A 24391-nucleotide genomic window follows, 5' to 3' on the forward strand; every position below is an offset into this window, starting at 1 on the left:
ATAATATTTATGTCAGGATAGGCAACTATCTACAAAGCTATACAAAGAAATACTGAAAAATCAGTAAAAATTGAGTTTGTTTAATTCGCTTTTAAGCTTAAATCACTAAACCGATTTTAAAAATTCTTTCATAAATGAAAAAGCTACATTATGGTAACTAAGATAGGCTATTTTATATTCTTATTTCCGCGGAAACGGAAATTATGCGGGACCGTCCGCTAGCAATAAATAAAAGACAAATCGTAAAAACCCCATTTTATTCTCTCTCAATAATCAACATGTAGTAAATTGATCCCATATCAAAGCAGAAAGTATAAAAAATATAAACTAATATAAAATTATTATTCAACCGCACACCCTGGTATTACTTAAATTAATTAATAAATTATTAATAATTTTGAGACAGCGAAATGCTTTAATGATATCACATACAGTTCAATTATTTGAATAAAGCTTAACATTTTAAATAGTAACACATGAATAAACATATACATATATTTTTTTATTTATTTAGCCCAACATTAAAATTATATTCGAACTACAAACCTTGTAAAAATCTCACTTTATTTACTAACGGAATTTTATTGTGAACTGTAAAATATAACATTATTTCGTTAATACCATTTCCTTTGACACTATACATTATTGTACAATTTGACACATTTTTCAATATTTCTTTTTATAATGGAAACTTGACTGGGCTATGAAAATTGTTAATAACACTAAACATCACGAAAAACACAAGTATTCTATAGCTTGGCAAGTTCGTTCGTAACACTCCCGTGGTCCGTGCGGGTCGGGGGGTGTTTAGAGATGAATGAAAAATCCACGACTGATGCCCTCACTTCCCCGCACGCACGATTTCACACCCGCGCACTCTTTCCCACCGTCGCCCGCATATCATGGGAGTGTCATCAACGAACTTGACAAGCTATAGTTGAAAATTTTACAACCAACTAAAATGGAAGTGTAATTGAAATCAACTTTATATAAGAAAAATGATATTAATATTAACTCTTACATACAAGTACACTGGATATATGTATTTAAAACACTGGTCACATATTATAAAAGTTAATTATTTCAACTTTATAATATTGTATATTATATGAAATAAAGACTAATTGTCGCACAATTGCGGCAACACCCCTAGAACTGCCGCTGGGACAAATTTGTCCCCTTATATGTATGACAACTTTCCTTAGTATATGACATGATTTATTATGAAAACTTTGGCCAACTCACTTGAAATATGTATATTAAAGTCAAATAAATATTCTTTAAAAACAAATTATAAATTAAGAGTGAGATACAATGGAATGCTCTAAAAACTCTTTATTTATTTGTATAGTAATTTTAACTGTTAACAAAATATCAAATGTTTGATGTAAATCTATAAAATAGTTATTATTTTTTTTTTAAGAACAAATATCACACTATTCTCTCTGCAGTTTCTTGCACATTGAGCATTAACCTCTTATATATGTTTTTCTTGTATTTCTGGCGTGTACAACGAAATGTCAAAAAAAGATTTTATTATTTGGAAAATTTTACATTGAATTCTGACATTTCACAAAAAATATGACCAATTCTAATACAACAAAGAATACAAAAATGTCAAACATCACTCTACAACCGACGAACCCCGAAAAACTTCTTTAGTTATTGAACTATCTGCACAAAACTGCAACAGAATTTATTAATAACAATCACTAAGCCTATTCTTGTTATTAATAAATTCTTCTAAATGTGCATGTTTTATACAAAATTTGTTTAATTCCATTTCTCTTCTCTCCAAAAGGCTATGACGTAATGTTTTTTTAACGCGATCTATATCAATTCGTTCAGTGTTCAGCACTTTGAATTTCATTTCTTGGTTTCAAATTTATTTCGATTCAGTAAACTATATTATTATTATTACCATTTTTATTTGTCATTTGTATTTTGTATTTGCAGGACGTTTTTGGACACTGTTGCTAAAAGGTAACTTATATTTATGGAATGTGTTTTAAAGGAATCATTTTTTTGGACTATTTTCTAACGTCAGCTCACATTTACAGCATCGTGTAAACATTCATTTTTTCCTACACATAATTACAAAACTATCTAATTTATATTTTCTTTTACGAGTGGATTGTTTCACAAACAGCATGTTTTAGGTGATGGGACATAATTGGTACGGCGGTCGTTCTAGTGTTAATCTTTTATGATATATGTGATATTTTTGTTTACGTTTCTTATACATACTTCTAGTTGGTGTATGTGGAAGCGGAAACGTTTCCACCGTGGCCCGTCCAGTTGGTGTGGACGTATTCACCCGGCTTGGATAACAGTTCGTAGGTGTGCGCGCCGAAATAGTCCCTTTGGGCCTGTAAAAACAAATACAGTAAATAAATCTTCCACTGGCCGGTTATCCTCTTTCCGCTGGTCTTATTCTGTATGTCGGTCTGGTATTAGCCTCAATAGCTCAACGGTAAGAGCGGTTGGACTCACCGAGAGGGTGGTGGTTCAATCCTCACCCCCTTGATCTCATACCCACTCCTAGCACAGTCTTTCTCGACTAGTTGGAGAGAAATGGGAATATTGGTCATTTATAACAAAATATGGCAAATATTCTTTAAAGGAAAAAATATATTAACTTCTCCAAAATACCCTCAGAATATGTTGGTAACATACGGAGGAAAGCCTAACCTTTATTCCGAGCTGCGATAGAATAGACACGTTTGTAGGCTTGGCTGATCAAGGTAATCTTAACGAACGCGTCTATTCTATGCCTTTCTCTTGCTTTTGTGGTCCAAGTTTGTACTCCATACATAAAATAGAGAACATTGAGGCACTATGGGTATATACTACTATATACTATAAGTGTTATATGCCTGCATTCTTCCAGATATTTAACCGACTTGAAAAAAGTAGGGTTTCTTAAAACTTTCAGTTGTGTGCATTTTTACTAAATTAAATATCACGTATCTCCATCGTGAGGAAACCTGCATACCTGAGAATTTTCTTAATTCTCTGCTCGTGTGAAGTCTGCCAATCCACATTGGGCCAGCGTGGTGGACTATCGGCCTAACCCCTCTCATTCTGAAAGCAGACTCGAGCTCGGCAGTGAACCGAATATGGGCTGATAGTGATGATGATGATTTACCTGCAGTAAGTTAGCGGGCAACACACGAGATCTGTATCCATCGTAGAAGGCGAGCGCGGTAGAAAACGCCGGAGAAGGCACTCCCATCAGTGCGGCCTTGGCGACCACTTGCCGCAGAGATTGCTGGCACTCTCCGATGCGCTCACAGAAGTATGGGTCCAGAAGGAGGTTCGACAGACGGGGATTCTTCGTGAAGGCATCCTGTAACATTAAAACAAACACATCGTATTAATAATCTTTTTAAGATAAAAATTTAACCAACTTTGAACACGTATTTTTATTTTATCACAAAATTTTTTTTAATGAAAATGAAATGGGACCAATCTGGAAGTATACTCTTTCAAAAGAAAAAGAATTTTCAAAATTGGTTAATGAATGTCGAAATTATGAAGTAACAAACACGCGTTGAATTGAAACCTCCTTTTTTGAAGGCAGTTAAAAACAGTTAAAGAACTAGGTCCAAGATGCGCACTGCGTAATATTTTGGGAAGAGGAAAGCCAAATCGACCAATAGCAGTTAACCCTTGACCACAATCTCACCTAATGGTAAGTGATGATGCAATCTAAGAAGCGGGCTAACTTGTTAGGAGTAAGGTGAAAATCCATACCCCTTTCTACACGACATTGTGCCGGGACGCTAAACTATCGTTCCAGTACGATGTCGTGTAGAACCGAATCTTAGCAGTACATCTTTGCCGGTAGGGGGGTAGCTAGCCACGGCCGAAGCCAACCAATTAAGAAAACCTCGATCGGCCTAGCCGGGGATCATACCCAGGATTCATCTTGTCTATTACAAATGACAACAATTTCATAGTTTTATTGTCACGTAATAGTGGCGAAGGATGGAATTTATTGAAAGGTAAGCCGTCCCAAAGAAAAGAAAATTCATATATGATGATTCATACAACAATGAATATGTATGGAATTTTAAAGGTAACCCGGCGGGAATCGGCTTGCATGAACTCTTCGCTCATAAATAGAATATAATGTTGTTTGTCATTCAAGCAGTACTATATATGAAAATTTTATTACCTTGATGTTTCGTAGGAAAACACTTCTTATAATGCATCCACCGCGCCACATCAGAGCAATGCCCCCGTAGTTCAAATTCCAGTTGTTGACCTAAAATTGAAAACTACTTAACATCCTTACCTTACCTTACCTTATCAGGCTAATAAGGTAAGGTAAGGACTATATTTTCTATCATATATTTCTTATCATAATTAAATAACAGATGAGGGTATATATTTCTTATGCCGGATTTCGTACTATTAGTATAGATATAACAATAGCAGAGGGTATTCATTTATTTCTTATCCCAATTACATAACAGATGAGGGTATATATTTCTTAAGCCGGATCTCGTACTACTAGTATAGATATAACAATAGCAGAGAGTATTCATTTCTTTTCAATCGTTTATTTCCTATCCAAATTAAATAACAGATGGGGGTATATATTTCTTATGCCGGATCTCGTACTATTTGTACAGATATAACAGAGAGTATTTATTTATTTTCCATCATTTATTTCTTATCCCAATCAAATAACAGATGAGGGTATATATTTCTTATGTCGGATCTCGTACTACTAGTACAGATATAAAAATAGCAGAAAGTATTCATTTATTTTATATCATTTATTTCTTATCCCAATTCAATAAAAGATGAGGGTATATATTTCTTATACCGGATCCCGTACTATTAGTACAGATATAACAATAGCAGAAAGTATTCTTTTTCTATCATTTATTTCTTATCCCAATCAAATAACAGATGAGAGTATATATTCCTTAAGCCGGATCTTGTACTACTAGTACAGATATAAAAATAGCAGAAAGTATTCATTTATTTTATATCATTTATTTCTTATCCCAATCAAATAACAGATGAGGGTATATATTTGTTATGCCGGATCTTGTACTATTGGTACAGACACTTATAGCCATTGCAGAAAGTTAATTTGTTACCTTGGCAGCTTCTCTCAGCAACATGAAACCTTGCGCGTACGAGATCACCTTGCTAGCGTAGAGCGCCTGACGCAGGTGCTCTAGGAACTCTTTTTTGTTTTCTTTCGTAAACTCCACCGGCCCCAACAGGCTCTTGCTGGCGGTCGCCCGTTCCTCTGAGGATAAACAAAATAATATACTGTAGGAAATAGTAGTCTGAGACGGATATGACGTCGCTCGATCTCGTGTTGGCTTGTACCTACGTTAGGCGGTGCGACTTGTTTCTGTACAGAGTAAGGAGTTAGCGGGGGACGACTCGCGATATAAGGCGCTCGTCGTACGGTCGGCTTCAGTATGCTCGTGGCGTTTGAGCCTTCCACATTTCTTGTTGTGTAATTTTTTATGGGTTACTTAGGATAGGCGGGGAGAGTGACTTGAGTGGAAAAGGGGTGTGTTGGTTAACTGTCAAAGACGTCTTTAAACCTATACACAACGTTTACAAGTGCGTGACTCCACTCAAGGTCATACTCTGCCATTGTAGGGTCTTATTTTGGTTACAGTTTGATTTGTTACCTGACAAATATTGTGAATCATAACCATTGTTCGACATTGGTTTTCTTATTTTGAAGTCTGCTTTTGAAGCTTCTGTTAAAAATATAACTATTTTATAATATAACTAGCGGACGCCCGCGACTTCGTCCGCGTGAAATTCAGTTTATCATAAATAACGCGGAAATCATGGATTTTTCCGGAATAAAAAACAGTTTGTATGTGCTCAATAACCCTCTTCTAACATCTAGTAAAAGTTCTATTTAAATCTGTTAAGCTTTTACAAAGATAAGCCCGGACAAACATACAGACAAAAATTTACTAACACTTGAGTAAACACATTTCTTATGAGATCATTAACACTTCAATTTTATTTATATTATAACTATTTAACACATAGAAGACAATTCACTTCCATAAGGTACCTTTCAAGGCGGACAGACAACGCGCAAAGACTGCTTCGCCGATTAGCGTGACGGGAACTCCGTACTCCAAGGCACTGATACCAGTCCACTTGCCAGTGCCCTTTTGACCGGCCGAGTCCCGAATCTTGGGTAAAAGATATTTACCTGTCAAATATTGCATTGTTAAAACACACTTTGAAAATAAAACAATATTAAAATTTGAAAATAATATACTCTTAAAAAGGAGAAAATTAGTCATATTTACCAACCTATATCTACAAGATTTTTTTTATAATTATTGACTTACGAGGTTGATAAGTTAATATCAGTTCAACTAGTATTGATTTGTATCTAGTCACTCAAACTGAGTCTTGATAAGACTGATAATTTCAAAAAACTAAATCATCATTACCAGTCTTATTGTAACAGTCCAATACAGGGCCAAGGTCTTGTTTATAAGAGAGGAATTTTAATATAGAGTCTGCCAGATTATTCTAATGCTTACGAGAGATAATGTTTGATTTTTCATGATAGGAACTGATGGCCTAACATGCTTTCCTAGGCACAAATGTTTGAATTCATTGAAAGAAAGAAAAGCCCAATATGTCATAGTCTGTCCCTAGACTCAATCCCAGGACCTAGTCGTCTTGGACTAAGGTTGGGCAACTCAACAGTTAGAAGCAGTCCATATCAACTGCTTCAAGCTGCGATTACATAGTGAACTATAGATTACAATGTAAATACAATATACACAAAGCGCCAGAGTAGACAATTATTTCGAGCGGTTGGCATCATCATCGTCATAATCACATCAGCCAATTGATTATTGATGTCCACTGCAGGATATAGGTCTTCACGAGAACAATTGAATGCGAGGTTGCCATTCCAGCGCCTATAGACCATAATGTCCGACGGCTCTTCGAACTATGTGCCCCGCCCATTGCCATTTCAGCTTCGCGACTCGTTGAGCTATGTCGGTGACTTTGGCTCTTCTGCGGATCTCCTAATTTCTGATTCGATCACGCAGAGATACTACGAGCATAGCTCGTTCCATCGCCTGTTATGTGACTGAGCCTACTTATGAGGCCTATAGTTAGTTAGTCTCGGAACCATACGTCATCTGGCAACACGCACTGTTCGAAGATTTTTGTATTCATAGTTACCCCCACTATCCATGAAGCTACTAGTTTGAAAGTAAATAAAAATTGCCAACTTCTCAAGCTGTTATCAATGGGAGATTCAATCTGTCAACAACTGAAAAACAATCCATGTATTTTTATCACTGGCTAACCGATAGAGCTGATTGTGTATGTCTGGCCAAAGATGCATTAAAAATGTACAACAGATTCAATTTTATACAAATACAAAGCTGCTGAGCGCAGAAGGGGAGTGTTAATCGATTGTCAAGGAACTCCTAGATTTTTTCTCTGCCACGAGATGGACCCAGCACCCGCACAGTGAATCCCTCCAACCAATTATTGCTAAGATATTCGTCTCAAATGTGCAAGAAAACTTACCATCGGTATCTTTGAATTTCAAAATATCGCGCGTTATTTCAATAAGGAACGAATCCAGCTCGCCTTTGTTCCACTGGTCAAATATTTCGGCCATTTCATCTTGTTCCATCGCTAAAACAGATGATATGATTAATTTACATTTTGAATATCTATTTTAGATTTAGAACAACAACAGTATTACAATCCTAACAGTATGTAATCTATATGAAGTTACAAGTGTTCTCACCAAGTACATCCTTCATGAGGTGATAAGCTTCACATATCAACTGCATGTCTCCATACTCAATGCCGTTATGTACCATCTTGACAAAGTGGCCGGCGCCGTCTTCGCCGACCCAATCGCAGCATGGCTCCCCGCTTGCTTTAGCTGTTATGGCCTGCAAAGAAGATCAAATATGATACTGCAATAAAATCATTTTATGTTTTTACATATCTATATCCTAATATTTAACTGCCTCGTTTCGTTGGTTCGATCGTTAGCCCATGTGGTTTCATATCGCGCCTGGGTTCAAATTGGGTTAATATTATGATAAATTGAGTTTTTCCTTCTTCTAAGAAATATTCAATTATAATTCTCAGCCTGGATTGAGACGTCGATAGTGTTACATCCCCTTGCCTCTGAATGCATGTTAAACCGTCGGTCCGCCAGGCCAACTTTGACATTTGTTAGTGGACATACACGAAATTTACCAACCAGCTATTTGTTAGTAATTCTTAAATCACGTGGTTTCGTATTCACTAATTATTTAATGCTAATTGATAAAAAATAAGATTATAGGTAAAAACTAACATCCAGTGCATACTGACAACCCTTAGTTGGTCACACCTACCTACTGGTAGGTGATATTTCACAGTTGACATTGTGATTTTATTAACTTGGGCTTTACGAAATAAAGTGTGGTCTACGCTCCATATACCCTAACCTATAAGAAAGAGGCCTAGGTTGTTATAATAGGCTAATAAAGATGATGGTAAAAGTACCATGTTATAAAGAGGAAAATTTTGTGATAGTAAACAATGGAGCTACTGTCGACTGATCTCCATAATTATATACTAATAGAAGGTCACGTTATTTGTGAGTGTAAATAATTGGCCCAAATATATACTATATTACAATATATAATATACTATGTTACAATGTTAACTAAATTAATCGCAAAAGCAAAAAAAATATTTGATCGCTAGCAGATAATTTTTATCCATTACTTTTTATAAACTTGGTCAATTGACTATGTGTACTGTGCGGCTTCGGATAACAAGGTCCTGGGTTCGAATCCTGTTCTCTTTCTCCTAACATATTTTTAGTGAAAATTCTCAGCCCGGACTTGGGAACTTGGTGGTGTTACAAACAAACATTTATTTTTTATTTATTTCCTTATTATATGAATTCGTTAAATTTACTTGACCAAATAAAAGTATTAATGCTACATTACATATCACATTGCAAAAGCATCATCATAAATTTTACTCAGTTATGACCTCCTTATATAATTGTGGTTTTATAATAAATCAAGATTTATGCACTTTGCAATAATTGTTCGCAAGCTAGGCCGACCTCAAAGCGACCTCCAAAGGTCATTTCTCGGACTATCTAGATATTGTTTATATAAATATAAATAGGTCTGTATTAAAGTTCTAACTGTAATATTATTCAATTCAACAATTACATTCAGGGTCATGTTAAAGTAACCTAGTTCTGTAACCATTATGAAAATAACTGATTATGTTTTTCATTGAAATTAAATACTCAGATAGTGTGAAACATATGGCTCAATGAACAGCCACCGGTACATAAAATAAAGTAACTAATATTATTAAGAAAAAAAGATTTTAATGTTTGTTGAATTGGATAGTGTCTGGAACTACTGTACCTATTTGAAAAATTCTTTCAACATTATCCCTGATGAACACAGCCTATATTTCATTATATTAAATCCCCATACTTCCACGGGAATGGGGTGAAACTGCGAGGCGTTTACTTATGTATACTTATATCATCATCATCATCATTCTCAACCTATAGTCAGCTCACTGATGAACACGAGTCTTCTCCAAGAGTGAGAATGATTGACAGTCTTCATACACGTCACATAGTGAATTAAGAAAATTCTCAGGTATGCAGGTTTCCTCACGATGTTTTTCCTTAACCGTGTCTCTAAAGACACGTGATATTTAATTTCTTAAAATGCACATAACTGAAAAGTTGGAGTTGCATGCCACAAACCGGATTTGAACCTACGCTCTGTGGAATCGAAGGCAGAGTCATATCCACTGGACTATCACGGCTCACTAATATTATAAAGAGGTAAAATGTGTAATATTTTAGGCGGTAACGATTTACTAAACCGATTATGAAAAATCTCTTACTACTAGATGGCCACATTATTGGTGAGTATCATAGGCTATTTGAACTGGAACTGGAACTGCCCGGGTGAATCCGCGGGGTCTGCTTAGTATTTTATATATAAAGCAAAGTCGCGTTTTTACACCAGCTACTCCAGTATTGCTGAAGAGATTTCAATTAAAATGGGCACATACATACAACATAGACCTTTTATTATAGTAATGGGGTCAGAATCAATGAAATCGGTTGTAACGGCAGGGTCACAGCTCTTATGATATAACTTATAAATACTATTAATACAAACAATAAACATACATTCTGCATTGCTTATACAAAGATTGGAATATATTTTTCAACCATTTTGTTGTTGTTTCTTTACAATAATAGGGCTAAATAATAAATATGTTGGCATTTCAGACCATTTATGTTAAATTATATTTAACATGCAGATTAAATGCATCAAAGGGTCTATGAATAAAACATTTATTTACCGCTAGCATAAAACACAATGGTGTAATTAAAGCATAAATAAATATTATGAACATTTATTATTCTGACTCTGACATTGTGTTTGAGGAGTTATTCTGACTCTGAAATTAGGAGGTGTCTTTAGACTAAATGGAACTATCCATATTGATTTTGCCATATTAACAGTTAGTGATCTCTTAAATAAAATAAAATAAAATAAAAGGAATATTCTGCTTTTATAGAAGGGTTCCACGCGAGGGAAGTCATAGGCGTCTGCTAATGTAATACGAATATTGTGTTTATTCAATACAGGGACAAGAATATTGATAATATATTATTAATTGCATAACCATATAAATATTTCAGAGTAAATTATTTCCTTGTATAAGAGGAAAAAGATGTGTGTATTTACAAGTAATTTCGTAACTAATTATATATATGTATATTGTGTGTGTAAAATTATTCAATATAATAGAGACGTTTAAGAGATGAGAAAGTTATACTTTTTGTAAAGTGATGTCAAATGAACACATGGGTTTGAGACAGATCTTTTATGCTGATAATAGCAGGACAGAGTTCAGGAAATCCAGAAACACAAATATGACATCTAGTCACTCATTTTAACACTAGCAGACTTGGACAAGTCTTCGCTTTGATTTATGTGCGCTTCTTCTCTACCCCTACCCTACCCTAAAAAAAATCTCTCCGTAAAAACCATTGCCATACTACATAGGAATATTCTACAAAAAGAATAAGCCAAATCAGTTCAGCCATTCTCGAGACTTTCGCTTAGCAACACATTTCATACATTCATTTTTATATTATAGATAGCATGTTAACAAATTCATACATTTATCTTTTTTGTTCATATAAAAAAATTAAAGAGCCTTTAGTTGGTTCATAGAATATAAGCACACTGATATGTTGACGTGTTAAGTAAAAATAATCTAGATAAATGATTAATCTGCCTATCTGATTGTCTGTCAGTTACTTTGCTATCTGTTACTTGTATTTATCAATACCGTCTACTTAGTCATCAATCACCATTTGTATAAAATACACAGACAGCAAGGCCAAGTTTCTCATTTATTTATACAAAGGGTATTTTAGTTTAAGTACATCACAGTTCTCCAATGCAAATTCGCTGAGTCTTCTAGACTAGACACTCTAGGCCTTAATTAATAGTCAATATATTGTACAATGTATTTATAAAATAATTAGAGTACCTGGAAAATGGGTTTGACATGCGGCCAGGCTGCCGAGTGACCTCCAGGCATGAGTGATGGACCGTACCTCGCTCCGTCTTCACCACCACTTACCTGAAGATGTGAATAGTGGATTAATATAAGTATTTCCTGTACTAATAAAATGTAATTGTAATGCCTAAAATTAATACCTTCACACTGATTCAGGCTGATTATGTAGAGTCTGTTGGTATTAGTGAGCTCTTTTACTTTAAGTGTAACATTAAGACATGGTTCATATGCCTTATAGAAATCAAATAGATTAAATCCTAAACCAATGATGCTGTAAAGAGCACAATTACACCTCACTGTGAAGTACTAAACCTTCAGTGTTATTAGAAGGCTCAAAGTCACTCAGCGGGCGATGGAGCGAGCTATGCTTAGAGTTTCTCTGTGTGATCGAAACAGGAATGAGGAGATCTGCAGACGAACCAAAGTAACTGACATGCCTCTGTAAGTCCCAAGCTGAAGTAGCAAGGAGCAGACTACATCATTTGAAGAGGCAATGGACATTGGGGTCTCAAGGTGCCGGAATGGCGACCCCTCACCTGACAGTGCAATGTTGGTTGACCCGCCACTAGGTGGACCGAGGACATTAAGCGAGTTACAGGGAGCCTCTGGATGCTGGCGGCTCCAGACTGTTGTACTTGGAAGTCCATGCAAGAGACCTACATCCAGCAGAGACCTTCTGTAGATGAAGTACTAAGTTGAAAGGGAATGAGAAATATTGATTGTGCAATATACTTACACCCATGCCTATATATAGTTTTCCAGTTGGTGCAATCTCTTTGCACAAACGCTGTGTATCTGTATACTGTGAGTTGCCACCATCAATAATTATATCACCAGCTTCTAACAATGGCAACAACTTTTTAACAAACTCTTCAACTGCTGATCCAGCTATAACAACAATTAAAATTAAATGAATCCTTAGATATTATACATTTTATCAAGACCACCAACAAAATCTAGAAATTCAAACCAAAACAAGTAATTTATGCCAGTTTATGCTGGAAAATTACCAGTGTATAAAGTGTGTGAAAGAGTGAAATCATACCTTTTACTAGTAGCATAACTTTTCTAGGTTTCTTAAGCTTTGATACCATATCTTCTAACGATTTTGCACCAATAACTTTTGTTCCCTTCGCTTCATTGGCGAGAAATTGATCTACCTGTGAATGTTCAAAATGTTATTCAATAAATTTTTAAATGAGTAATAACTCTGAAATCTTAAATTCTTGAAGAATACTTTAACTTTAAATTCTCAATTATAACAAATATAATAATCATTGAAATGTGATCTAAGGTGAAATGAACATATATTACTAATTTTTATAGAGAATGAACAATTAAAAAAAATTAAAAAAAAGAAAACACCACTTCTGCTTGTCTCAAGTAATGATAAAGATGTATACTTTGATTAATACTGCTTAATGATTAAAACAGAAACATTCAGGCCTAAATAAGTGAGAATGTTTAATCTAATTTTAATATGCTAGTATAGTTTGTAAATGTCTGTTTCAAATTGATTTTGTTTAGGGCCATTGAGCAGCCCTAAGGGCAGTCCTTAGTATCAAAGTACTATTTGTATAGTGGTTTTAAATTTATTTTTATTGCAATTAATTACATTTACCTTATCCACTGTCCTGTTAAATGCACACACAACAAATCCCTTGGAGTCCATATTAAGGATTAAGTTTTGTCCCATCACAGCCAGGCCAATCAAGGCAATATCTGCTTGAGGCCTAAAAAATTTATTTATTTATGATTAATAATATAATTTTATCTTATAGTTCATGTAACAATTTTTATTCTCCTATTAATGAAATAAACCCTCTTTATAGCTAATATCATTGTCATGTATTAAAAAATAAAAACTCTTTTAAATATCAATGTATTGACAAATTTAAAACTAATGACTTTATTGAATAATAAAAATTTTTAACCATGATGCCTATTTAAAGAAAGCAGAACCAGTTTGTAGTAATTTAGTTACAAGTAGACAAGAAATCTGTAGGTACATAATTCTTCAAAAATATGTCAACGTCTAATTGAAACATAACTTTTCTTGTGATTAAGCATAATTGGAAAATAAATAATGATTTTGTAAATAAATAATTTAAATATAAATAAATTGTTTCCTATTTTATGAAGCAATGCATTAACAATTTCAATAGGTATAACCAAAAGGCTTCAGTCAAGTGTTACTGTTAACCTTCATATAACCTTGTTGTTAAGTTGCCCTACAAAGTACCTAATCTTTTACAATAAAAAGTCAAGATATAAACGAATTAGCGAAGATGTTGTAATATTTTAAAGTGATACATTGCACGTCCGTCAATTTAGTAATAAATTTGGTTAATAATTATGGGTAAATCATCAATAATCTTAGAAAATCTAACTCTATAGTTTGAATTTAGGCCGAGTCATGGTAGACCACATATTCTACTCATAAATATGTAATAATATTAAGCAACGCTTAAGAAACAACGTACAAATTTAATTAATTGACTTACTGTGCCATTTTGCAGAGAAGTAATATTTAATTTGAAATAAAAACGAAAATTATAATTTACATGCACTGCACTTGCATTACAATCACAGACCAGACGTCAAATGACATCACAGGACACAGATTAATAAAATACGTTAACTGTCACTGTCACTCACTTTACTTTTCAACAAGGCCTATCAGCACAGACTACAAATGAAGTTTAAGTCTCAAAAGCCATTTTGCGTGGTTAATGCATTGGCAATTATACTGCACTGATCATGATCATTATTGTATTTAATTTGAATTTTAATATCCGTAAGGCCTGATTGCTCTCCTCTATGTTTGTTTTGCGTTTATCCTGTTTGCCATGTTAAGGTGCTTAATAAAGTTAAATATTTTATAATACCTCAGAATAAAGATCAGTATCATTATCATTGATCATGTATCATTAGCAATGATAATTTTGTACTATAGATCGGTTACGTCCCTACAAAATCATCGCAAAAAGTGATTTGATTAATTGGCTACAAAACTGAGCGCTCACGTCATGCACATTTTTTCTTTAATTCCATTTTAAAGAGGAATGGCCATCCCCGGCCCAGACCTACTTTAACCACCCGGCAGTTTACTTAAATCTAAAAAAAAACTTGATATTTCTACAATAAAATTGAAATCATTATTTTATCAAAAAAACTTTGCTACAACGATATACGACATTCATAATTTGGTCATATTTAAAAGATGCCATGCCATGTGCCATGTCAATGTGGATAGTTTAAAGTCATTTGAGATGCCTTGATCGATTACTGCTGGAATTTCAGATATCAAACTAACCCTATTTTGTAACCGAATGTGATTGTGACTTTTTGGGACTCAATTTTTTTTTTATATAGGTACTGGCATTTTTAGCATTTACAATATTTATATTTCTCAGTCAGGGTATTTAAATCCTCTTAGAGCTTGCGGCAGTCATAAAGAGAGCGTATTTTACATAATATTTTCTTATCGTCAGCAATGATATGTGTGTACAGTATAAGTAGGCTAATTCAAAGGAAATTAAAACTTTCATACTGATGAACGTCCACTACGTTCATTAGAACTTTAAGTAAAACTAATCCCAGTACTTGGATGACTGGAGGTGTAAAAGGTGGCGTAATAGGTACCTACAGGGTACAAATCTATATATCCTGTATATATAATGTCCTGTAATTAATTGATAAAACGGAAATGGTAGATACACCATCTAACTATCTAAAACACCTGCACTACTCTACAAAACTAATAAAACATTATTTATAAAAATAGTATTAAAGTAAATTGGTAATTTATTCCGTAATGTTTAACAGAAATCAGATCTTTAAAATCTTAATTACTGCAGCTACAGCATTGAAAAAACTGATTCAAGATGGAAAAATCTGAAAAATCCGATATAAATTATAACTTGCATCATTCAAATTAGGACATAGGACATCCTGTATATAAAAGAAAGTCGGGTATGTTACAACATTTTTAACTCAAGCACGGCTGGACCGGTTTGGCTGAAAATTACTAGAGAGATAGCTTAGAACCAGGAGAAGGACATAGGATAGGTAGGTAGGATTAGGGTAGGGGTAGGGTGGGAATAGAATTGGATAGGGGTAGGGAAAGAGTAAAAGCGTAACTTGACCGGGTCCGCTAGTATTATATATTTTTTTTTGCCATATTTTTTATTCCCATTCCCCTCCAACTAGTCGGGAACGACTGTGCTAGGTGGGGGTAGACAATAGACCAATGGGGTGAGGATTGAACCACCACCCCTCGGTGATGAGTCCAACCGCTCTTACCGTTGAGCTATTGAGGCTTTATAAATTATATGATTACTGTTCTGGATGTCAAACCCTTGTTCCCTTGTGTTATAATTTATGATTAATATCTAAAATCAAAAACAGCACATGCAAAATATTTTAAATATGAAGGAGATGGAAATAAAAGCATTTTTTTAAATGAACATATATTATGTATTTTAGATAGTCTAGTTTACAAAAAGACAAAAATAAATATCCTGAATTAAACTAATAGTACAGTGCCGTTAGACTTAAAAATGGTAAAACCTCGGAATTTACAGCCAGTCAATAAATCTTTATATAAACTTTAAAAATGTGTTTTTAATAGTGTTAAAAATTGTTAAAAAATGTTAAAAAAAAGAATTTCATTTAAAAGTTATGCTTGGAATTACTTTAAAATATAGGTATGGGTAAACAATCAACATGCCTAGTTTTTCTACCTTTATGTTTGGAAGTGATTTTCCAAATTTATGTGGAACGATATTTGGAATATGACTTTCCCAATAAAAAAAATATTATTAAAATCACATTTACATAATTAAAAGTAAAAAATCAATCCACCCTGTTTCCTACCTTTGCGGTTAGAATTGTTTTTCAAATTTATTTGGGACCTTTTTCAAAATATACTCTTTAAAAAGAATTATCAAAATCGTCGGATAAAACAGATAAAAACGGATAAAAAGTTATGGTTGGTTTTATATTACAATTGGCAAATGCTCATAGCACGCCCACTCTAGGGGCACATACATACACTCTTTAATAATGTGTTTAGGTAAAGAAGATAAGACGAGTCTAAGAAAACAAAAGTATTATAATGCCTAGTTAAGATCACTTTAGAGTTTTAGTCGAGTACGCCCAATAATAGACTAAAATACTAAAGTAGTTCGAACTAGGCCTAAGAATAAATAGAGAGTAAAAAAATAAACGAAAATTATGAAAGACACTAAGTAATTACTAAAATAAGTATTCAAAATCTTAACCTATTAAACTTTGTGAGAAAAGAAAGTATCACTGTTTCATTCTAAGAGTTGCGAATAAACTACAAAATAAAATATTTGGATAAAAGTTAAGATAAAGGTCAAATTCATTTCAATTTGGGTTAATTTACAACCACTTTTGAAAGTCAGGTAGTGTTATTAAAATTAAAGTTACGATGGTACCAAACAAAACACTTTTAAATCTATCGCATTTTTCCAGCAAAAAGATTCAAAAGAACTACGGTTAAATGTATTTATAATACTGTATTAAGGATAGAAAGATGAGACTAGTCACAGCCAAAGTCTTATTAAATAAAAACCAAACTTATTAAATAGTGTTAAAAAATCAACAAAAATTAAGAAAGACGCTTACATACTAAATTAGGTATACAAAAACTTAACATATTAAACTTTTTCAGAAAAAAAGTATCACAGTATTAGTATTAGTATTCATTCAAAGAGACGCGAACGAACTAAAAAATAAAAAAAATAAAAATGGAACCTACTAGAATTATGGTAGTTATTACAATAGAACTTTTGTCCCAGATAGTTGGACAATCAACCAATAGTATATATTACAATTCTACAGAGTATAAATTTGAAAATAAACAATTTTCATTTTTAAAAATCCTTCAATCGTTCCTAAAAGAACCCTACAGAAGGAAAAATATCATAATTTTTATTTTTTATATTTGTCTCCTAATTTATGCCCTATTTTTCATAAAATTTAATTCAAAAATAAAGGTACATTATTCACTCCTCTCTATTTTTGACACATAAATTAGCCTATGTTCAGTTCCAAGGTAAAATTTATCTCTATACCAAAATTCATCTATAAACGGCTTAGCCAACTGTGACAAAAAGACAGACAGAGATCCTTATTCTCGCGTTACTATGTACTATGGATATATTTTAGACGTCGGATAAATAATTCATTATTAATTTAATTACTCTACAATTTTCAAACCGGAAGTAGTGGTGTACTCACACAGCCTTATTTATAAACACTAATAAGGATTTAAACATTAGGGTAAAGTGAACTTTACACAGTAGTGATTATGTCTATTTTTCTTTGAAGAAAATTGGGGTTTAAAATCTCAATCATGTTCATGAATTTGGGGGTCAGAGACTAGGGTCGTAGGTCCATAATGATCGTTAGACATGTACGTTCAAACAAAATTACTAATATTTTTGTTATTTGTGCGTTTATGTTTATAGAAATATGTCACATTAAATGTAAGGAAGCTAAAACTGTTTGAATTTTCATTTAATTACTATAAAAGATGTTTAATAGATTTTAAAATTTTATAATCTTATTTATTTTGCAAATATCCAGTCAATATTTACCGGAATGTATCATAAAAATCAATATATTCAAACCTAGTCATCATCCCCATTTAACACAAAAACAAGACCGAGAGTATACTCCTGTCGCCAGCCGAAGTAATTTTCGTTTGCATCAAATTGAACAAAAATATCACATAAAACCGATGTGATTATGAGACACATCACAAACACTTATTCACAAAATTAATAAGTAATAGAAACATCAATCTATATACAGGATGTCCCGTATATTAATGGATAAAATGCAAATGGTAGATACACCACCTAATTATCTAAACTAATTAGATTAGTTTTGAAAAAATCCTTAGGGTGATCAAATTATATATTTTTTTCGGTTTCTTCAAACTTTTCTATTTTGAATCAGTTTTTTCAATGATGTAGCTGTTAAACATTACAGATTAAACTACCAATGTATTAAGATACTATTTTTATTAAATTGTTTTGTAGAAAAAGCTTTTAGTGCAATGATTATTTTTCTTTCATTAAAATAAAACAAATTAAAAAAAAGTCATGTATAAAAAAGTATGTAACTGAAGTGTACCATCATTTTAAAAATATGTATGTGTGTTCATCAATATTTATTGGTTTAAAACTTGCGTCTGCTTTTTGTAGTCACAAACTTGCTGGTAAAATGTATATGAAGTGCTGAATTTACAATATATAAAAAAAAAAAATTAAACTGTACACATTCCAACATTTGTATTAAAATTTGTATATATATACAAAATATATTACAATATTGAACTATTTGCATTATTTGCAATATTGAACTATTTGCATAATATGTATCTACCATTTGCGATTTATCCATTAATTAAAAGACACCCTACGATTGAACTTTACATTTACTTATACATTTATAATAATACATTTAGTAATAATTATACATTTAGTCCTAACCCACAGTATACGATGTGGCTATAATGTTAACCCTAAACAGAGTGCGCGTCCTCTGTATGCCATTCGGGTCAGAGAGACCAGCGGGACCATCGCTTAACCCGTACGGCGTGGCGAGGCCTGCGGGGGCCTAACCCACCTCCGCGTCAAACGCCAAATTGCGCTGAGATCAATACATAAGCGATGCGAGCATCGCGTCTATCCTCAGACTAATTACATAAGGACTAGTATCACACCCAAATTTACGACCAAATTATCTGTTGTTTTGAGTAAAACGAGCTTAGATTAGGTATTTATCTTATACTAAACTATAAGTTGTTGACCGTTTTTTAGACAATTCAACTACACAAAAAGGTATATTTACGGAGCTCTTTGACCGACATAGACAATTACAACTATAAAACATTGATTCTATAGAGACAGTTTTTATAATAGCATTAGATCATTGATCATATACTTTGACAGAAAAGTAACGTCTAGCGAGGCAGGTCATTATGTAATTAGTCTGAGCGTCTTACACTAATAATAAATGCGCTACTAAATATTACGATTATGACATACATGTCTAGTGTATTATACTATGTGTGATGTAGCATGGTGCGGGTGACAGTTGCCTTATGACTATCATAATGCGTACTATTATCGTGAGTCGCGTCAAACTTTCAAGAGTGAAACAAACTGTCACCCGCATGATGCTACTCTGTAGTCTGTATACCTCTGAAAAATTTTTTTAGAGGTGTACAGACTACAAATACCTAAATCTTATTCCGATTTTAATCTATACTTTAATATATCACCATTAATTATGACTAAAGTTGACGTTTCAAAAGTAATTAAAATAAATTAATTATGACCTTGACTCTAATTTACACAACATATAAAATATTAATTGAAACACGGCTAAAACTAACGTGATATAAGGTCGGAGTATGCTCAACTAGTTTCGAACCCATACGGGGCCCGTTGGATCGTTGGGATCGTGCCGCGTTGCATTAACCAGCTCATGACCAAGGGCCCCGTATGGGTTCGAAACTAGTTGGGCATACTCCGACCTTATATCACGTGAGTTTTAGCCGTGTTTCATAATCCATTAAATATGAATAACACTCACGATAGTTTAAAATCTAAAACATATAAAATTTTATTAAATACGTATACTAATACGAAAGCTGGTTGCTGCCTTAGCTTGTACCACAACTTTCACTGCACTGCACTTTATTAAGTCACTCATCACTGTCTTCACCTGAACTTTTCGGACTAGTAATCGTGTTTGGGCAACCAAAGAAATTGGTCAGTGTACGCTGTGTTGATGGAACATACGTAGTCATCCCAACTAAAGATCTTGTTCCTGCATCCATCTGCATACTGTTTATTTTCTCGGGGGATTTTATTACGAGCCTTGCTGTACTCGTTTCTCCCTTATAATCTTCTGTAGACCACTGTGAAGACATAGCTATTTCTCCCTTATAATCTTCTGTAGACCACTGTGAAGACATAGCTATTTCTCCCTTATAATCTTCTGTAGACCACTGTGGAGACATAGCTGTTTCTCCCTTGTAATCTTCTGTAGACCACTGTGGAGACATAGCTGTTTCTCCCTTATAATCTTCTGCAGATGACTGTGGAGACATAGCTGTTGGGTCTTGTTCCCCACTCACATTTCCTTCATACAATGATAAGATTTCATCCATGAGAGATTGGTTCATTGTATTTTTATTTACTTTAGGTATATCCAACGCAATCGCCGCGCGACCTTTTAAAGAAAACAAGTTACATTTAAAAAAAAACTGCTGCTTAGATCTGTCACAACAAGACCGCTGATCGCTTTTTTGCCTCTATTCATAATTATGGATGAAACCTTGCTTCACAATTACAATCCTAAAATGAAACAACAGTCCCATATCTGGAAGAGACTGTCATTGCCAACTCTTAAGAAACTTAAAGCAATACCATCCGCCGGCGAGATTATGGGCTCTCTTTTCTGGAATAGCCAAGGGGTACTAATGCTTATATACCTCAGTCACGGAGCCACTATTATGGGGTCTTTATATGCAGTTTAAATGCAAAAATGTGTCTTAAAATACGCGATACGACGTGGAAAACTAGCAAAAGTTGTATTGTTTCAGCATGATAACGCATCCGCGCACAAGACCAAAGTTGCGATGGCTGCCATTGAAGATATTGGCTTTGAATCGATGGAGCACCCACTGTAGTAACCGGATCTCGTTCCTAGTAATTTTTGTCTCTTTCCACGGTTAAGGTAGCACCTTATTTTTATAAAAAGGAATTTTATATTTTTCAAAAAAAATATGCTACGTTAAGTGTATACTCTACACTAAAAGATAACTATTTTGAAAAATAAAATAGCATTGAATAAAAGATAAATGCATCTTAGTCATTCTCACCACCTAATTAACACTGTTGTACATGCAATATAATAAAAAAAGTAACTCACTGAGCCTGACATTCCCACGTGCCTTCTGTACCTTCTGTTGTACTTCTTTTATCTTGAGATTAAATTGGTGTTGTCTAATCTTTTCCTCGGCAGCGTACTTGCGTTCTGCAGCAAACTCTTCCATTAACTGTTGGATGTCGTACTGTTCGGTCGAATATAAAGCCTTGTCTATTTGTGCTTCATTATTTTTTTCCTCTCTTTTAAACTGTAAAAAAGCATTAAAGTGAATATTTAAATAAATGGCAGTGAATGCAACGTTAATTTCAAACGTTTTTTTCATTTTTAAATCAATTTCTGACATTGCAAAACTATATGATACTCGTAAAAGTTAAATAATTATTGGGTATATTATTTGCAGCTCAATAAATATTTAGCTCAATAAATATTTAGCTCAATAAATATTTAGCTCAATAAATATTTAGCTAAATAATAGTAATAATACTAATTAATATTTTAGGTCTTTAGCTAAAATTCTAATACTGCCATTTTAGCATTCTATGCGATCGCATACAGTGACGTCATAAGTCACCCCCTGTTGACGCCGCTGAGGTCCCATAAGGAGCCTACGGCACTTACACAATCAGAAAAATAAATTGACGTCATAAAAAAAAAAAAAAATGAAAAAATCTTTATTCGTCAACTAAGTCTTACAAACAAGTAGCAAGGGCCCCTGTACTAGGTGGTAAACCCGTATTACTGGGTGCCCCGCTCATTCACCACACAGAACAACCGTAGTTAACAAATAACAGAATTATAAATTATAATATATTTAGTGTGTGTGTATGTGCGTGTGTGTGTGTTTGTGTGTGTGTGTGTGTGTGTGTGTGTGTGTGTGTGTGTGTGTGTGTGTGTGTGTGTGTGTGTGTGTGTGTGTGAGTGTGTGTGCGTGTGTGTATTATCAGTTTGTGTTTTATTTAAAATAATTGCGTCCGTATTTAAGAAAAGTTATCTTTAAGTAAAAGTTCAGTTTGTTCATAGTCTAGGGCCAGCAAGGTATCAGTTACCACCCGTTTCAATTTATTATGAGTCAAAGCAATAATTTTGTGACTTTTATTAAATTTGTTATAGAGAAATGAAGATTGGTAACCATATTGCTTTCTTATAAATTTAGTTCTGCTTCGTGTATATTGGCAAACTTTAGTAGTTCTACGTTTTGAAGTGTTGTGTGGTTGGAACGGCAGCTTTTGGTGAATTTTATTTATACAGTTAAATATATATGTCTGTCTAATTGTGAGTAATTTATAGCTGGAGTGTAGTGAAAAAGTGGGATATCGAAAAGGTTTAAAGAACATCACTTTTAACAATGATCTCTGAGCTCTTTCAAGGGCAATTAAATGGGTTTTGGCTGCACCTCCCCATACGGTTATGCAGTAACTAATCACAGAATGTGCCAGAGCCTTGTATGTATTTATGAGAATTTTTTTATTAGCAACGTGTCTGAGTTTTTTGAAGATCCATATAAGTTTTCTCGTCCTATCCGTAATGCATTCTATATGTCGTCTCCAGCTCAGATGCTGATCGATAATTACTCCTAGATATCTAATACTATCAACTCTAGCAATATTGTTGCATGTGCAAATATTTGAAACGGAATGGTCGCAAGTATGTGCTTTCAGACTAAAGTTGATGTTAGGTTGTGTCACTTTATAAATGGAAAACGTTAGAAATTTGGTTTTATTTATATTGAGAGTTAATAGATTTGAATTCAACCAGCTGGAGACGTGTCGAATACCTGACTCAGCGACTTCTTTTAGCCTATCCCATGTACCTGCATGGAAGATGAGTGCAGTGTCATCGGCATAGGTATATATTTTACAATTTTGGATTTGATAATTACAGAGATCATTTACGTAGATCAGGAACAAGGTAGGTCTTAGGACACTACCTTGTGGTACGCCGTAGGAGATGTTTGTTGGATTGCTGATATATTTACGGAGTTTAAGTTGGTTTTCACGGTTAGACAGGTAGTCAGTGAGTAAAGCATGGGGCAGGCCTCGCACACCAATATTGTGTAGCTTTTTTAGAAGGATTGGTACAGAGACGGTTTCAAAAGCTTTGGCTAGGTCCAGAAAGACTCCAGCGCATTTGTTACCGGCATCCAGGTGATTACTAATTTCCTCAGTTAAGGCTATCACTGCATCTTCTGTGGAGACGCCGTTTCTAAACCCGTACTGGTTTTTAGCTAACAGGTCAAATTGCATCAGGTATGTATTAAGACGATTATTTATAAGCTTTTCCAGGATTTTTGATAGAACCGGGAGAACTGAGATCGGTCTGTAATTGTCAACGTCGTCTCTGCACCCACCTTTATATATCGGTGTAACAATGGCTCTTTTAAATATAGATGGGAATCGGCCATGTTCAAAGCATAGATTGTAGACATGACTCATTATTGGCATAAGAATATTTCTAGCTTTTTTGATGAACGACGTAGAGATGTTGTCCCACCCTGGGGCAGAGCTATATGAAAGGTCGAGTATAATAGAGTTTATTTCTGATGGGTCAGTGTTAAGGAGTGCAAAAGAGTTAGATGGGGTTGATATTGTGTCCACTTTGCTATCAATATCAGTGGGCGAGCCTGTTAATTTTTCCGCCATGTCTTTGCCACGATTAGAAAAGTAACAATTAATAAAATTTGCAGATTCTAAGGGGGAGTTCTTCAGGGTAGTAAGTTTGGTTGTGTCGTCAGGTTTGTCTTTATTAGTGTAACAAATTGATTTTAATGTTTTCCACAAGGATTTTGAATTTTTTGCACGGTCTAATCTATTCCTATCGT

The 24391-nt window shown here is 33.9% G+C and overlaps 2 protein-coding genes across 4 annotated transcripts in view; both read right to left on the minus strand.

Annotated features, from left to right (window-relative positions):
* Window positions 1-240: 240 nt before the first annotated feature.
* LOC112048148 (6-phosphogluconate dehydrogenase, decarboxylating) lies at window positions 241-14288 on the minus strand. The gene is made up of 12 exons (XM_024085559.2): window positions 14139-14288; window positions 13256-13367; window positions 12680-12794; window positions 12371-12522; window positions 11605-11697; window positions 7793-7943; window positions 7567-7677; window positions 6071-6214; window positions 5118-5272; window positions 4181-4270; window positions 3149-3349; window positions 241-2369 (listed from the first exon to the last, which is right to left on the minus strand). The coding sequence occupies exons 1-12, from the start codon at window positions 14144-14146 to the stop codon at window positions 2250-2252; spliced, it is 1452 nt and encodes a 483-aa protein (XP_023941327.1). The 5' UTR covers window positions 14147-14288; the 3' UTR covers window positions 241-2249.
* A 2589-nt stretch (window positions 14289-16877) lies between these two features.
* LOC112048156 (transcription factor TFIIIB component B'' homolog) overlaps window positions 16878-24391 on the minus strand; it is a 30445-nt gene continuing 22931 nt past the window's right edge. For all 3 annotated transcript variants that reach the window (XM_024085577.2, XM_024085570.2, XM_052890499.1), the window contains exons 7-8: window positions 21616-21820; window positions 16878-20913 (exon numbers count right to left, since the gene is read on the minus strand). In XM_024085577.2, the coding sequence (XP_023941345.2) occupies window positions 20384-20913; window positions 21616-21820 (735 nt within the window). In that variant the 3' untranslated portion in view covers window positions 16878-20383. The remainder of the gene's footprint in view (window positions 20914-21615; window positions 21821-24391) is intronic.

The sequence above is a fragment of the Bicyclus anynana genome, chromosome Z, assembly GCF_947172395.1.
Source record: "Bicyclus anynana chromosome Z, ilBicAnyn1.1, whole genome shotgun sequence".
Classification (NCBI taxonomy): Eukaryota; Metazoa; Arthropoda; class Insecta; order Lepidoptera; family Nymphalidae; genus Bicyclus; species Bicyclus anynana.